At 37.2% G+C, this 18,525-nt stretch overlaps 2 protein-coding genes across 6 annotated transcripts in view; both read left to right on the top strand.

Moving 5' to 3' along the window:
• The window catches only part of Agbl3 (ATP/GTP binding protein like 3), an 83,700-nt gene that overhangs the window by 62,094 nt on the left and 3,081 nt on the right, over positions 1-18,525 (top strand). For all 5 annotated transcript variants that reach the window (XM_037203658.1, XM_037203657.1, XM_028866118.2 and 2 more), the window contains one exon: positions 4,487-4,715. In XM_037203658.1, the coding sequence (XP_037059553.1) occupies positions 4,487-4,715 (229 nt within the window). The remainder of the gene's footprint in view (positions 1-4,486; positions 4,716-18,525) is intronic.
• Tmem140 (transmembrane protein 140) overlaps positions 4,644-18,525 on the top strand; it is a 35,145-nt gene continuing 21,263 nt past the window's right edge. The window contains exon 1 of the mRNA XM_028866129.2: positions 4,644-4,715. The gene's annotated coding sequence lies outside the window, so the exon portion shown is untranslated. The remainder of the gene's footprint in view (positions 4,716-18,525) is intronic.

Genomic DNA, 18,525 nt, shown 5'->3' with positions numbered 1-18,525 from the left:
AGCTCTGCAACTTCCAAAATACCACAACTTCCTGTCTATTCAGGCTTTTATTGCCTTGCTGTTCTGCCCTCTTATTGGCTCTTAGCCCAGCTTCCTTGTCACTTCCTGTCTGTACAGACCACCATGTCTCTATGGTTGGTACTAGAATTAAAGGCTTGTGTCACCACGCTTGGCTCTGTTCCCTAGTAGGGCCTTAAACACATAAAGACCCTGCCTGCCAAGTGATCAGATTAAGGGCATGCGCTACCATTGCCTGACTTTTGTGTTTACTTAAAACAGCTTGCTATTTCCTCTGATCTCCAGGCAAACTTTATTTATTAGCATACAAATAAAATACCACCACATTTCAGTACAAATAAAATATCACCATAGAAAACATTGTCTGGAGAGAATGCTCAATCAGTAAAGTATTTGCTTTGCAAGGAAAAGGACCTTAATTTGAACGCTGGTACCAAGAAGCCAGGCATGGTAGTACACATTTGTAATGCCAGTAGAGGAGTCAAAAAAAGACAGATTCCTGGGGCTGACTAGCCAGCTAGCCTAGCTGCCTGGTGAATTTCAAGCCAGCAAAAGACTCTTGTCTCAAAAATGAAGAGGAAGAAGAGGAAGAAGAGGAGGAGAAAGAGTGAGCAGAAGGTGAAAGTAGAGGAGGAGGAAAAAGAGGAGGAGGGGGAGGAGGAAGAAGAAGAAAAGTTGGAGCCTGAGGAATGACAGGCAAAGGTGTTCTCTTACCTGCACATTCATGCACACATGTACACATGCACCTGTACATACATGTGTATATCTGATACATACAAATAATAGCAATAAAACAAATTTGCATAATAATATGAATGTGTTTTATTACCTGACATAATATAACCCAAAAATATATTAGATACTTATATGCTGAGGAATGGTGATAGGAAAATATTAAAAGTCTTAGTTTTTATAATTAAACTATTTTATTTCTGTAAGAACAGAATACTTTGTGTGTACACTAATTTGTAACATACAACAGTTTTGAATCTGAGCTAAAGTGCTTCAGGCAGAGTTTGTTGGTGATACATGGCATACTGGCATGCACATGGTCAGTGTTCAGAACCAAGAGTTCAGTGAAGTCACACAGTGTAACACTGGTGGGTGGTGCCAGAAACACCTCAGATTCATTTTGCATCTGATTTTTAATGCATTTTTGGTGGTTGCATGTTCAGAAATCTTATGCTGTTGCCAAACTTTTCATGACCCCATATTACATATAATTCACAGTTTGAAATATTTTAATCTAGATCACTACTATACTTAGCTAGCTTGTTCTCATCTGTTAAGACCCTGCTGAATTATATATGCATTAGGAATCTTTCCTCATCCATTATCCTTTGTTCCCATCCATAAGTTCCCTAGAAGTACCTATCTATAACCTGAATGAGTGTCCTAACTTTTCCTATAAAAACACATTTTGGGGGCTGGAAAAATGGCTCAGTAGGTAAAGCATTTGGTAAGCTTGAAGAGTTGAATTCAGATCTCCCAATACCCATGTAAAAAGCCAAGTGTGACAGCACCTGTAACTTGAGCACGTGGATTAGGGGGGATTAGGAGAGGATCACAGAGACAGTCAGATCCCTGGAGCTCTCTGGTTAGCCATTTTTCCTGAATCAGTGAGCTTCAGGTTCAGTGAAAAACCTTGTCTCAAAAATAAGATGGAGAGCAGTAGAAGATACCAGAAACCTACATCTGGCCTCCACACATGCATACATGTGTGAGTGCACCACACACATATATTCATATACATGTGCACACACACACACACACACACACACACACACACATATATATACACAAATCAAAAATAGAATTTCATTGATGCTTTAGTTTCTCTCTAGTCTTGACCCAACATAATGAAATTAAAGATTATGTTTTCCATATTTAATTACCAACTAGCCAAAGTGATAGATATCACAGTATGTGTCCAGTGACTGTTCAGCAGCCTAATAGTGGCTTCTAGAGATTCTATACACAAGTTCATTTGTCAGCATTGACAGATATTGTAGTCATTATCTTTCAGATCAACTGGATTTCGGGAGTGCTTTAGTATTCTGTTTACTTTCCTTTTGGTAATAGACAGTTCTATTTTAAAAACACTTCATTAGAGAATTTTTCAAACATAAAAGTAGAGTACAGAATAATGAACTCACTGGGCCCACCACCCTCCTTTATTAGCTTCCTTCCTGCTTTTTTGTTTTATCTGTATTCCCACCATGGTTTTCCTGGAGTATTTTAAAGCAGATTCTACAAATTATAATTTTGCCTGCAAATAATCTAGTATATATCTCTAACTGGATAATCACTTTAAGAAACAATGAAGCACAGTGTCTTTCCTTGACTTAATTTTAAATGTGGTTTACTTTTCCTTATGCTATTGAATAACAATTTACATATTATAATATAAATGATATTGCCACTTTCTTTAAGATGCAAGACTAATAGGCAGCCTTCCTTCCATGTCTTATCCACTCTCTTCCTAAGTATGATGACTTTACTTTAATTGTGATAAATTGTATGTAATTTAAATTTTACTCTCAGCTATTTTTTTAAAGGTACAGGTTAGTTAAGTTCTTTGGCATTTATTCTGCAAACAATCTTCAAAACTCTTTATCTTAAAAAACTGCAACTATGCACATTAAATAGCTCTTTGTTTTTCCTTCTCTCAGTCCCTGGAAATTATTCTGCTTATTGTACCTAGACATTCCATATGGGCGAAGTTAAATATTTAGAAAACAGATATAGTATTTGTCTTTTTGTGGCTATTATTTTACTTAGCACCATGACTTCAAGATTTAAGTCAATATTTTATCATATTGATAAATGGTGTTTTTATTATCTATTCATGGGCTCTTAGATTGCTCCTACTTAGCGAATAATGCTGCTATGAACATGTGGGGACAGATGTGTCTTTTATGCCATGTTTTCAGTTCTTTTAGGATTGGTGGAATCCACTTGGAAACATGATAAATCCTCCACATTAACTGCACCATTTTACATCCTCATCAACAGTGCACAGGGATTCCAAATTCTCTAAATACTTAACAAAACTTGTTACTTTCTCTGATTTGGGAGAGATTCATTTTTTAATAACAGGCTAAAAGCTATAGGGTATGATAAACATTTTTTTAATGTTACTACACTGGGCAATGGTGGGGCACACCTTTAATCCCAGCACTCGGGAGGCAAAGGCAGGTCAATCTCTGAGTTTGAGGCCAGCCTGGTCTACAGAGCGAGTTCCAGGAGAGTCAGGGCTACACAGAGAAACCCTGTCTCAAATAAATAAGTAGATAGATAGATAGATAGATAGATAGATAGATAGATAGATAGATAGATAGATAAAGTTATTGCACTCTAATATCACAATTAACACTTCTTCCATATCTATGTTAAGAAAGGATTTCTAACATGTTCTTTCTACAGTGTCCCCTAACTCCTTCCCTTTCCTCAGATCAGAAGCTTTGCAAACACTATTCTTGCCTTATTCTTTTACCCCAGTCCAGTTCTTTAGAGAGTCCAGACATACCCAGGACCTCCATCCCACTTCTCACCCTTTTAACCACCTCCACTACCTGAATTGCTTCAGGAGTCTACAAGCAATCTCCTTGCTTGTCTACCTTTGTCCAGTTTATGCCATTCTCAACTCAACAGCCAGCATGATCTTATTAAAACAGATCTCAGACTGGCACATCTCTGTCCAAAGCCCTCCCATTAACACTCACAGTTCTTACAATGGCCTATGACAGTGGTTCTCAGCCTCTGGGTTACAACCCTTTTGAGGGTGGTCAAACGACCCTTTCACAGGAGTTGCATATCAGATACCCTGCATATCACATATTCACATTATGACTCATAACAGTAGCAAAATTACTGTTATGAAGTAGCAATGTGGGGGTCACCACAACATGAGGAACTGTATTAAAAAGGGTCACAGCATTAGGAAAGTTGAGAACCACTGACCTGTGAGGTCCTATATTGCCAAAATCAAGCTGCTACCTGAATTTATAGCTTCCCTTTCATTCACTTGCTTCAGCCACTGATGTCATATTGGGGTCCTCACATACTACCATATTCCTGTCTTAGTAAGAGCCTTTGCACTTAACTTACCTTTGTCTGAAGTGTTCTTTCCCATGATACCGATTTGGCTTAATCCATGACTCCTATGATATGTCAGAGTCATAGATAGGCCTTCTCTTAATACTTTTTGAATATGTAAGTCAATCATCTTCCCCCCAGAATTCTCCATTTCCCTCCCTAGCCTTATTTTACACTGTAAACTTTATTACCTAACATACTATGTATTTTACTTATTTTTTACCCATTGTCATTAAACCATAAATTTTAGATAGCAAAGACCTACAGATAAAACTCCTGGTGTGGCATTTGGATTAAGACAAAATTGCTGAATGAATATATTTACATGTCTGGATATATATATATGTATATATTTGTGGTTGCTCCCTAGAGTCACAACATGAATTGAAAAGGAAAGCAAAAAGACGCACCTCTTTTCAAAGCAAGAGGACTGGGACAAACTGGACAGATGATGAAAAAAGAATCTACAGGGATAAAAGAATAGCTCAAACTCAGGAGATATTACAGTATTTACTCCCCATCGTGGAATCCTCTAAAAACATAAAATCGACTCAAATCAAAGACCTATTCAATCCAGGAGCCGACTTCCAACAACATCAGTAAGTCAATGGTGTTCATCCTGCTTAGCTATGTATTGTTGGGGAGCAAACCCAGGACCGTATTATGTTTGCTATGCAAGTGTTCTACCTCCAACTCACCCCCAAGCCCATTCCTTACTATTTAATATGGTTTTATACAGCTTGTTAGTTCATTATCTTTAGAAACAAACATAGGCTTTTAAAAATAGCATCCACTACATCACAAAACCCAAAGTCATAATTACATACCAGATATGTAAAGGATTAAGTTATCAGGCATTATTTGACCTATTACTTGCATAAAATACTTTAGTTTGTATCTATAAAGTAGGTGTACATAAATAAGATGTAACTAGAGCATGATTTGACAATTTTCTGATACTTTAAAACCTTATGCTCCTAAGGGAGGGGAGGAGGATTAAATAATGAATCTTGGCTACTTCAACTATTTGATACTCAGCAGAAAGTAATAATAAGACTGTTTCTTTTAAAGATGAAAAACAGAACTATCTCCAAGGCACAAAGGAAAACTACATAAATAAAAGTAAAGATAATAAAATCTGAAAATAACAAATATAATAGTATTATTGACAACATTTTATAAAATATTTCCCATGTACTAGATAAGTTATATACTTATGACCAGCAGGGCCTCATATTTACAGTTTCCCCATCCATAGATATAACTAATCTCAGCTCTAAATATATTTCTAGCATGTGCTTGGTTGAGTCTGCAGATACAAAACCCCCCAGAGGACAAACTGAGTTCCTTACATTTTACATATAGCAAGATTAAGATACAAAGACATTAAACAACTATTTCAAAGCCACACAATAGGTAGAAGAATTTGGATTTAAACACTTAAAAACTTTGATTCCAAAGTCCTAAGTACATGCCTACAAATTAAGGAAAATTGTAGAGATTTTAAAAATGGGAAAATAGGCAAAAATTATAACCAAGCAATTCACAAAAGAAGTACTATGGCCAACAGACATTTAGAAATGTTCAGTCTTGCTAATTTGAAAACTACATATTAAATCTGTGATGAAACACCCTTTAATTTTTTGCTGTTCATTGGAAGAATCTATTCCCTGACTGGGACACAAGTGGGTAGTTTCTGGAAGGCATTTCAACAGTATAAATGAAAACTCCTGACTTCACGTTGTTCTCCCTTCTTCCTCACTCTCTTTGTGGGGTTTGGGGTTGTGCCCAGGGCCTCACACATGCTCCTGAGCCACCATCTCACCACCCATCTTGACAAAGCAAATTCTACTTTGGGAAGTTGATTTTAAGGAAAAAACTAAATAAGAATTATAAGACATATGTAATGTTCATTCAGTATTATTTATAGGAGTTAAAAATTAAAGAACATAAATGTTCAAGAATAAAAAAATTGTTTAAATTAATTATGAAATATTATGTAGTACTTCAATATTGCAAGTAAATATTAATAGGAAATGATGTTCACAATATATGTGTGTAACATGGGTTATATACCCATTTTATTTGGTATGATTATGTTTACATGTATGTATGCATTATATATATTCAAATACAATTTAGAAGAAAAACCCTAGAAGCACATATCCTCAAGAATGATTATTTCTGAATGGGTATTAGTGAAGAATAATGTTCCTCTTGGTGATGTTAATTCCTTTACTGTATAATCAAAATCAAGAGGATATAAAAATAGGCAGTTGGTGGTGATTTCTAGTGGAATGCTGTAGCAGTCATGATGGGAAAGGCCCTATTTGACAGGAATTGAGTGCAATAATACAGCTAAAATAGGAAAAAATAAAGTGAATCTAGGCAGGCAAACAAAGTATAGAGTATAATATCAGCAAAAGTATGTATCAGGGAGCTAAAGAAATGGCTAAGTGACCAAGAGGGCATGCTGCTCATGCAGAGGATTGAAGTTTAGTTCTCAGCACCCACATAGTGGCTCCCGGTTGCCCATAATCCAGCTCCAGAGGATTGAACACTTTCTTCTGGTCTCCACAGGCACATTTCCACACAGACATTCAGATACACATGCAATAAAAAATAATATCCTTTTTAAAGATAATAAATGAAGGTTGGAGAGATGACTCACCAGTTTAGAGTGCTTGCTGCTCTTGCAGAGGAGCCACACACACTTCCGGCACCCACATGGTAGCTCACAACTACCTATAACTCCAATTCCAGGAATCTAACACCCTCTCAGGCCTCTGTGGGCACCTGCACACACATGGTGGGTATGCATATGGCAGCAAACATAAACACATACAAAATGTTTTTTGAAACTACAAATCAGGAAAACTAATTACAAAATGCAATAGATATTGACAACGAGCCTGAGAAATTTAGACTCTTAGAGTTAGCAAAAGGCCTAGGTAACTATTTTCTAGTTGTTGTAATGAAAGAGTCCTTACATACTTCAAATCTAGAAATGCCCACAGTGTGGACAGGCCTGAGGCTGAAGGTGTTGACAAATACTATAGCAACTAGACCTTTTTGTTTACAAATAACAAAACCAATCTAAAATAGATTAATTTAAAAGCACACAGTTGTAACAATAATAAGAAGGAAGAATTATAAGAGAATTCAAGATGATTTGTGGAAACAAAAAGAAAAGCAATTATCCAGGACTGGAACTGGAGAGGAGAAAACCTCCAGGGCTTTTACACTTTAGGTTCTGTTTATACCTCTCTGTAGAAGGTGGCCACACCGCATTGCAGATTTGCATCTTACAAAATGTAAATTGTTTGTTTATAAGTGTGACTCACTATCTCTGATTCCCAGTTCTGGATTCTAGAGAAAGATGATTAGCAACTGTGCTAATAGGTGGAGGTCACATAGTTACTTAGACTATTGGAAGCCCTATGCTTGGTGTACAATCAAATTGTGCCTACAGCAAAAAGCCCTAGAAGTATCTGCTGTGGGTATGCAAGGAGCAGTAACAATAGGAAAGCAGCAACAAGAACATTCTTAGCAGATAGGCTCTCACTGCATATTTAAACATTATCAAGTTGGTTGTGGGTTTTGTGTATGTTTAGTTTTGTTTTCTTTTGTTTGTTTTAGAGCTGTCTTTCAGGATGTCTTTTCTCTGTTCTATATATTCTTGGTTTGACTGGCACAGCAGTATTCCACACTGTTACTATAGGTCCTAATCCACAGTAAAGTGAGCATAAGGGGTAAGCAAGAAACAAGAGCTCACTTTGCTAAGCTGTGTTTGAAATGAATATGTACATTTGAGCACAGAGAGACTAAAATGCTTAAAACAGCTTGTAGAAGTGTCAAGTGGAAGCTCTGACACTCTGCACATAATTATAGTATTAGCATTGTGGTTGTCTGTTCACTCTTAATCCAAAATGAATAGGGCGTGGGTGGATTACAGTTGATAAGTACTGAGATGGTTTGTAAGGCCTTACATTTACATCTGGTCAAACACTCATCAGAGTACGGATACTGAAGAATAAATCCATATTTGGTATTCCATTTAATGTAGCAGTAAAGATTCCTAAGAAGGATTTTGTAAATCAGAGTATAACTAGACTTTTCACATCTTGATGGCCCTGATCTGTTTTTTCTAATCCTCCTGTCAAAACCCTGGGATGTTACAGATAAAACAAAAATAAGACTACTCCAAAAGATGGTGAGTAGCTGGGAATTTGAAGAGTCAGATAATGGCACAGTGGCATATTTCTGGTTTTGCTTTTTAACTCATATATCTAAGACTTGGAGCTGATGAAGACAGCAGTCTGGAAATACCCATGAATATAAACAAGTGAACAAAAATGCCAATAAAAGCCTAGGCTATACACCCAAAGGATCAGAAAAAAATGCAGCCTAACAGAACAGAAAATCATTAAGCAATAACCGTTCTGCTTCAGCTAAATACCATAGATAACAATGACCCCATGCCAGCCTATGTAAGCAGATACCATGTGACAAGTGTAGACTACACTCGTGTGAAGCATAATGAGACATTTGTGTCCTAGTAGTATCAAGGAAGAACATGTGGAAATCAGAAATTTTAACACTGGCCTGTAAAGGTCACCTTTCCCCAAAAGATACTGGAAACCACATAGGGACTCTACACTTCCATACCCACTGGACAGAAATGAGTTTCCTCTTTTCCTCCCCTTTGGGCTAGTGTCAGTGGGAGCATACTAGAGAGTTAGGAACTTTCACCAAGGCCCAGCATCAATAAAGCCACCTCACAGTGTCAGCAGAGGCTAATTAAAGAGATAGAATACTTGTCCAACAGCAGTTAGAAACCTCTGATGTCAACAGACTCCATGTGGGGAACATGGACTTCTAATTCATCTAGTAACAATGGGGTGATTTTTGATGTTATTTTGTTTTGTTTGTTAGTTCTGAGACAAAGGGCCTGCTTGTATATCGTAGGCTAGCCTTACCTTGCTATCCTTCTACCTGAGTCTCCCAGGTGCTAGGCTTATAGGAGTGCACCACCATCCTCAATAATGGAATCTTACCTCCCACTTCTCTTTCTGGTGCAGAGTGACAAAATGCTAACTAAAAACAGAAGATTTAAATAAGATCTAGAGCCTTTTAATATGAAAAATATGCATGTTTTAATCAGTAATAATAATGAATTGTCATATTAAGAACTAGGAATTTTGTTTTTGCTTTGTTCTATTCTGGTTTGTTTGCTTTTTGTTGGCATGTTGGTTTTCTAAAGAGTTGGATGGGTAGGGAGGTGGGGAGCATCGGGGACAAGATAAGGGAGGGAAAACTGATCAGAATGTACTTTATAAATTATTTTCAAGAAAAAAAACAAAAAAAGATCTAAAAATTAATTTTTAAAAGGTATTTTCAAAATACAAAGCTGTCTGTGAAATTAGAATTCTCTGGCTCAATCTTAAAATAGTCATGATGAAAATGCTTCAGCAAACACACCTGGAACAAATAAAGAAAACAGAAAGCTTTAGTGGGGAAGAGAGAGGGTCCAAAGATAGTATGGAGAGAGCAGAGAGGAAAGAGAAAAAAGAGGGAGAGAGGAGAAAAAGAAGGAAGGGAAGAAAGAGGAGAGGCCTAAGAGAGAGCACAGAGAGGAAAACAAGAAAGGATGGGGGGAGGAAAAGAGAGAGAAAGGGGGATAGAACAACAGAAAAGAGAGGGGGAAAAAGGGGAAGGAGAAGGGAATGAAAAGGGAGAGAAGTGAAAGGTAATTTTAAAAATGCCCAAATGACACTTTTTAAACTAAAAAATACAATACTAGAAAAAAAAAGCTCAGTTACAGACACAGCAGCATGACAAAAAAGAGTCCAAGGATTGACAGAGAGAGAGAGAAATTATTCAACCTGAACAGCACAGAGGAAAGAGACTAAATAGAGGAACTTGTAGGATGATTAAAATAGGGTCTATTGTCCATGTTATCAGAATTTCAGAAGCAGAGGTGAAATAAGATAGAGCTGAAGGAATTCGAAGAAATAATTGCTGAAAAGCTTGAAATTTGGCAAAAAAAAAAAAAAAAACTCTTAAAGCCACAATCAGAAACCTCAGCAAATCACTAAGAGGATATTAGTGATATACCAGATTTTGGCTACAGAAAACAATATTGAAATCAGCCAAAGGAAATTCACATCTTTCCTGTAGAAGAGCAGTCTGAACCATGTGAGCAGGGAGAAGTGACTCCCTGCTGTCAGCTGTGGAAAAGGAACCGTCAGACTAAAGGGCTGTGTCCTGTGAAAAACAGAAATCAGTAAGCAATTGGATGAAGAAACCTCAGAGACTCTTGACTACAAGACTACCTCAAAAGATTTTCTCCATTATCAAATAGATTACAAAAGGAATATCAGGAAAAAAGAAATGATAAGCAGAAATACAGGTAAATATTGTTTTTTCTAAATTATACTTGATTGTTAAGGCAAAGATTGTGTAACACTGATGTTTGTAAAGGAAACTTAAGGCAGTTATAAATGTGAGACAGTAAGGAGACAGACACAAAGGAAGGAGGAAGGTTTCTGAGTTTCCCTCAAGCTCGCAAGAAACACCGGACCAGAACTACATAATTATATCCGGCATACATAGTACATACAAACCTTTCAAAAAGCTATTCAAAAGGTACATTAAAAAAAACACTGTAGAACCTGGCAGTGGTGGTGCATGCATTTAATCCCAGCACTGGGGAGGCAGAGCCAGGCGGATCTCTGTGAGTTCGAGGCCAGCCTGGTCTATAGAGCAAGTTCCAGGACAGTCACCAAAACTACACAGAGAAGCCCTGTTTTGAAAACAAACAAACAAAAAAAAAAAACCACTGCAGATAGTTGAGTTTGGGGGTCATGCCTGTAATCCTTGAATACAAGGGGGTAGGGCAGGAAGAGTGTGTTTTTGAGATTAGCCTGAGATAGAGAGAAGACATTGCCAAAGAAAGAGAAAGGGAGGGAGAGAGGGAAAAGAAAGGAAAGAACTATTTTTTAAAAAAGTTAACGTTACTCAGAGAGGAGGGGAAAAGACATATAGGCCACAGACAAGACTCAAGGCATTGAAATTGGAAGAAAAATAAGCAGGCTTGAGTCTAACATATCAGTAGTACTTCAGTGTAAACAGCTTAAGTTTAAAAATGGTTTTGAGATTCAGTCTTGCTATATATATTTCCTTGATCAGTTTGAACTTGTGGGTTCAAGTAGTTCTGCCTTGGCCACCCAAGTTTTGAAAATAGGTGTACATCATCACACCCAGATGTTTAAATAAAACAATGAAAGAAATTGACAAAATAGATTTTAAGGCATTGTTCAATGGCATGCAGTTCACATGAAATGCTTTCAAATTTGACAGTGTAGGCAGGCTAAAAATAAAATGATGAAAGATGACATATTATTCAAACACTGACAAAAAATAAGAGTAGATAAGTTAATTTCAGATGAAGCCGATTTCAGACAAGAGTTTCAGAGACAGAGAAGAAATCTGTATAGTGATTAAAAACCCTCCATACTAAGACTACATAGCAACCTTAAGTATATGCACAGTGCTACCGAACTGACTGTAAAATATGTGAAGCAACATTGGAAGGGAGAACCAGACACACACACTAGTAGCTGATGCAGAATATGTAAAGACATCAAAGAGCTCCAAATAAAAATAACTGGTAACTATAGAGCACTCTACCCAACAGTAACCCAACATACTTTCTTTTCAAATGTAGAACACACATAGGTCTTAAGACAAAACTCAATATATTTAAGCAATATCGTCAATACAAAGTGCAATTGTCTCATCACAGTAGAATTAAACTAGAAGTAACAAAACAATATAAGATAAAACCAAATACTTGAAAAACACTAAACAACACACTTCTGAATAATTTGAGTTAGAGCTAGTCTCAAAGAACATAAAGCTATTATATTTAAATTTATGAAAATGAAACTGCAGTATATCTAATCTATGGGATGCAGCTAAAGAAGTACTGAATGGAAATTTATAGAGTTAAATACCTGAGAACAGAAGAGAAGTCCCAGTGAGCTGGGTCAATGTAAGGGTACTTGCAACCAAGCCTAATGACCTAGGTTCCATCCCTGAAGCCCACATGATAGACGGTGAGAACTGACTCCTACAAGTTGTCCTCTAGCCTACACACACACACACACACACACACACACACACACACACACACACACACACATTAATAAAGGTAGTTTAAAATCTTAGAAAATAACCTATAAAGGAAGAGGGGGGAAAGCCCCCAAACAAGAAGAGAAGTAACAATAAAGATAATAGAAACTAATAAAATTTAAGCAGCAAATTGACAGGAAAAAATCAGTAAAATAACTGGTCTTTACAAAAGAGCAATTGACAAACCCCTAACAAGACTGACAAATAACAAATTATGAATATGAGGAAGGAAATTGGATGTCACTAAAGGTCCTGCAAAAGGGGAGGAAAATAGTAAGAAACACTACAAACTAGGCTATGGAGGTAGCTCAGTTGGTAAAGACCTTTCCTTACAAGCACAAGGACCTGTGTTTTATTTCCACACCCATGTTTTTTAAAGAGCTGGGATAGGTGGCACATGTAATCCCAGCACCCAGGAAGCAGAGACAGGTGGACCTTTGGGATCACTGACCAGCCAGTCTCCATCCATGGCAAGTTCCAGACCAGTCAGACAGCCTGTTGAAAGTGGAGATGGGGTGTATAGCATGTGAGAGATGACACTTGAAGTTGTCCTATGGTGTCTACATGCATGTGCACTTATTGAAGCCTTGGGGAACCAGCCCCAAGGCTGCAGACAGGGTTTGCAGTAAGTCACAGCATCAGCGAAGCTTAGAAGCATCAGCGAAGCTTAGACTTTTTCTGTTTGAGGGGTTTTGGAGAAGATAAACATTCACACATATTCTCTTAGTGGTTTCATTTCTTTATTCTCTCATCTTGTTCTCATCGTGCTGTTCCCTCATGTTGTTTTCTCTCACTGTTCCATCCTCTCAAATCCTTTTACAGCTTATATATCCCAACAAAAACTTCATCATGCAATTTCAGAGTCACACAAAGGCCACATTCAAAAATTAAGTGAATGTTTTAGAAACCATGACTTGTAAATATTTTGAACTAACTCCCTGCAATTAGAGAGTAACTGATGAGTGCTGAGTCTCCAGGCATGCACTAACATATACACACATGCACAAGAACACAAACACACACAAAGAAAACCACATAAAATGCAAATTTGATAAGTTACAGAAGATCATTTTCTCAGAGTGTGTATATACATACACATGGTCAGAAGTTTCTCAGGTCCTGCCAGGCCCCCACAATCCCATGGTCCACTTATAAAACAATCACTCAGAAGCTTATATTAATTATAACTGCTTGGCCCTTAGCTCAGATTTATTACTGACTAGCTTTTATACTTAAATTAACCCATAATTATTGCCTATGTTTAGCCACGTGGCTTGATACCTTTTCTCAGTTCTGCCTTGACATCTTGCTTCCTTTGTGTCTGGTTGGTAACTCCTGACTGAGTCCTTCCTCTTCCCAGAATTCTCCTCATCTGCTCACCTATACTTCCTACCTGGCTACTGTCCAATCAGTGTTTTATTTATCAACCAATCAGAGCAACACATATTCATAGCATACAGAACGACATCCCACAGCACTTCCCCTTTTCCATCTAATCAAAAAGGAAGGTTTTACTTTAATATAGTAAAATTACATATAATAGAACAGTTATCAAGCAAGGATTACAGTTACAATTTCTAGTCTATTTGTATTTGGCAAAATTAAAGAAAATATTCTATCTATACTATATTTATGAGTCTAAACTTTCATATCTAATTTATCTTTTATCATAACCAAGGAAAATTATAGCTATCTAATCTTCAAATACATCAAAGACCCCAGAAGGACATAATATTACCCAAATAAACAGGAAATGCATTGTAAGCAACTTCCAAAGTTCTGGAAATGACAGAGACAGCTGGTTGCCTGGACAGTCACCCAAAGTTCCTCTGCAGTGTTGGAGCATCTATCTTCAGCCTATAGGTCGAGAGTTTCTCAGTCACTTCTCTCTGTGTCCTATAGAGTATCTGGCAGTCTCCTCTATGAAGCTGGAAACTGAAGAACCATTTCACCTTATTTTGACAAATTCAGTGGTCATTTTTCTATGGGTCCTACATGTCCAGTCAATACATTTTGTCAAGCAGTCCAGGCAAGAACAGTTTCTTGTCCAAATGGCTATTTTTGCCAAGAAGATAAACTCTATATGGAGTGTCTTCAATGCCCATCTTCCCCTTTGAAGTAAATCAGTGATGCCAGAAGTAGACATGTCTCACTGTCCAGAAAGTCTAAGTTTTTAAAACATTTTAAATGCCACATTCTGTAGGTCTTTGAAGTGTTTGAAAATTACCTATCTAATTGAAATATATCTGTGTATACCTAGAAAATTTAACTAACATTACTATAAGTTTGATTATCATAGATGACTAATTATTAATCTGTATTTCTCAACTATACACTGTAATTTCAAATGAGTTGCACAAACAAAATACTTTAAACAAGAGTAGAAATATACATACAGTATAACAAAATTAACTTTAAATTTGCATCAATAAACTAAAATCCATAGCAATATAAAACATTTTTTTAAGATTTATTTATTTATTATGTATACAGTGCTCTGTCTGCACATATCTCTGCAGGCTGAAAGAGGGCACCAGATCTCATTACAGATGGTTGTGAGCCACCATGTGGTTGCTGGGAATTGAACTCAGGACCTTTGGAAGAGCAAGCAGTGCTCTTAACCTCTGAACCACCTCTCCAGCCCATAAAACATTTTTAAACATGTTGCTCTTTAAAAGTAGGTTCCATAATCTACCCTTTCATCCTATCATATCTCTACCTATCCCCTTTTCTTCTTTAGAAAGAGATTGCATTTATAATAAACCCCCTTTAAATAAAAATAAACAATTATAAACAATATTTTGGGATTGGAGGCATAGCTTCTCATACTACTTCCTGCTGGATGGGGTTGCTGGCAATATTATGGCGATCCTGAGAAAATTAAGAATTATGGTCAAGTCCTAACTGGAGTAGTCTATGAGGCTACATTGTCTGAGCCAGTTGCCTTGAAGCTGATCTGGATGTTGGAACATCTGGAGACCTCTCAGGGGGTCTTTCTTGATCAAACCATATAAGTCTAGAATCAATCCATAGGTTCTCACCTTCTGTGGAAACAAAAGCAGAACCTCTTTTCCAAAGCAACATAGAGACACAAATTTTGAAGTCAAGATACCTTTAACATGTACATATTGGTTTAACTTAGTAGCCTTTACAATCAAATGTCTCTCTGCAGTTTAAAATCCCAAAGACAATATAATCCAGACTCTGTGTGTGATTTCCATCTTTATGTGGCTTATTTTTTTATATTACTTTTACTATGTCTTTAAAGACTTTATTTTTTGAAACCATTTCTTTATACAACTGTCTATATTCATTTTCCTCTCTCTTCCAAACCTACATACATTTTTACACACACTGTAAACCATTTAAAGTCTTGTTCCATCTGAATCTGCCTTATTGTGAATCTATTGCTTTAAACTGCAGTGGTTATTACAGAAGCAGTCAGCTTTTCAACATGGTGGAGATAATTCACCACCAGCTCTGGGAGCCATGCTCCCCACTGATTCTGAGAGGCAGTGGGTCCATGCCTCCATCCAGCAGCCTGTATCCCAGAAACCTTTTATCCTTTTCTTTTCTTTGCTTTCTTTTTTTCTCTTCCTTTTTGTCTGTACTAGCAAAATCTATATCCACCATGTACCACGCTGTGCAGCTTGGAGACACCACTGTGTACTGCACCAGAAATCTACCATGCTGCTTAGCTTATGGCAGCTGGCAGCCAGCTCCATCTCACAGGCAGCTGTTGGGAGATGAGTCTCTATGCTGCTGCTGGCATGAGACTGTGAGACTAGGAAGCCTAGTGTGGCTCCATTTCTCTGCATTTAGAATCTTTAAGCTTTCATAGGTCTGTGTGGACCAATGCCCCAGGTTGGGCGCTAATGTAGTCTGAAGTTTCTCCAGTCCCACCAGGCCCCTGCAGTCCTGTGGCCCGCTTATAAAATAATCACTCAGAAACTTATATTAATTATAATTGCTTGTCTCTTAGCTCAGGCTTATTACTGACTAGCTTTTACACTTAAATTAACCTATAATTCTTATCTGTGTTTACCTATGTGGCTTGGTACCTTTTCTCAGTTCTGCTGTGACATCTTGCTTACTCTGTGTCTGGCCAGTGACTCCTGACTCAGTCCTTCCTCTTCCCAGAATTCTCCTCATCTGCTTGCCCCACCTATGCTTCCTGCCTGGCTGCTGGTCAATCAGCATTTTATTTATCAACCAATCAGAGCAACATATTCACAGCATACAGAATTATATCCCACAGCACACACAGAACTACACTCTGTGGAATAGAATGTCTTCATGCCCCTATAGCTCAGTTTTTATTTTGAATGGTTATTTTTCATGCATTTACATCATTCCCACCCCTCCCCTGTCCAAATCCTCCCATGTCCCATACCACTCCCTCTTAAATTCATGACCTCCTTTAATCATTGTTACATGTTTGCATGTATATGTGTAAGGAAACTGAACTCATAATTTTAACCACCCCAAAGGAATCTCATGGACCATATGGTTTCACAGCACAATTTCATAAAACATTTAAAGAATAATTAACACTAGTTTTATACAATGTCTTCCAGAAAATGAGAAAACAGTCTGCAGTTCATTTTATGAAGTTATTATTGGCATGATGCCAAAATCAGCCAAAGAGAAAACAAAAATGGAAAATCAAGAAATTCTGTCCTATTCGTTCTATTAGCAAATAGAATTCAGTGCTAAATTTTAAAGGAATTATGATTTACCTCTTGGAAGTAGGTCTTATTTTAGAAATTCAAGAATGGCTCAGTGTTCTTAAAAAGCAATGTAACCCTCTACATGTGCAAGATAAAGAAGAAAACCCACATTACACTATTAACTGGCACAGACACATGTCAGTTTTTGTGATGAAAATAACCCAGCTGTCAGAAGAGAAGGACGGAGGGAGGGTCTCAAGCCACTTGATGGAGTCTGCTTTTACTGCTCTCACTTCTGCTCACCTTCGTGCCAGGGGTTCTACTAGGCAAGAAGGAAGGAAAAACATCCACAGGAAGAAAGGACAAACAGCACCTGCTGTTTGTGAAATAGTATTCGCTATGTAGAAAATCTCAAGGAACTTGTTTTTAAACTTCTTGAAAAACAAGCAAGTCCTTCCAGGTCTCAGAATATAAGACAATCATATAAACATAATTATACTTCTAGCTATAAGAAATAAACATGCGACCTCCAAATTTACATATATAAAACCATTGTCAACTTCTCAATAAATGAAGTACATATATGTAACTCTACAAAATATGTACAGATCTTACAGCTGAAAATAACAAGAATGTTGAAAACCAAATGTAAATAAATAGAAAAGGTAAACATGTTTGTGGATTAGAAAACTCAAGATGTCAGCTCTTCCTGTGGATACACAGATTCAACACAATTCCCATCAAAGTCTCAGTAGACTTGTTATAGACATAATTAAGGCTAATGTAACAAAAAGACTAAACATCAAAAACAATTAGGCAAAAGAAATTGGCCTGTGGATTTCCAGAACTTTCATAGAGTGACAGCAGTACAATGGAGTATTGGAGGAGGAGACACATCTGTGGAATGGAGTAGATTGACACAAATTGGCTGAACCACCTTTAAACAACAAACAAAAAATGCTTAAACCCATCATTTATACGTAGGTTAATTCAAAATGGAGCATGGAGTCTAATACACAATATCAAACTACAAAACTTTTAGAAAAACACAGGAAATCCCCAGATCTAAGGCTAAGCTAAAATTTCTTATGCCTAATATCAAAAATATGATTCATAAAAGAGAAAAAAGGAAGTTGTACTTAAAATGTTTACTTTGAAAAAGACCCCTATAAAAAGCCGAGCACAGTAATGCATGCCTGTAATCCCAACACTTGGGAGAGTAAGGCAGGAGGATTGCTGCAAGTAAAAGTTCAACCTGGGCTACCAACTGAATACCAGTCCAGCTAGAGCTATATAATAATTCTGTCTCTAAAACACAAAACAAAACAAAAGCATATTTAAAATTCTACAAAAGGGGCTGAAGAGATGACTCGGTGGTTAAGAGCACTGCCTGTTCTTCCAGAGGACCAAGTTCAATTCCCAGCAGCCACATAGCAGCTCACAGCTGTCTGTAATTAAAGTTCCAAGGGACTGGATGCTCTCTTCTAGCTTCTGAAGCTTCTAGCACCAGACATTAAGTGTACACAAATATGTGCAGTCAAAA

Source organism: Peromyscus leucopus, chromosome 3 (assembly GCF_004664715.2).
Source record: "Peromyscus leucopus breed LL Stock chromosome 3, UCI_PerLeu_2.1, whole genome shotgun sequence".
Lineage (NCBI taxonomy): Eukaryota > Metazoa > Chordata > Mammalia > Rodentia > Cricetidae > Peromyscus > Peromyscus leucopus.
Note: the sequence above shows the minus strand (reverse complement) of the source record. Positions and strands in the feature narration are given on the sequence as shown.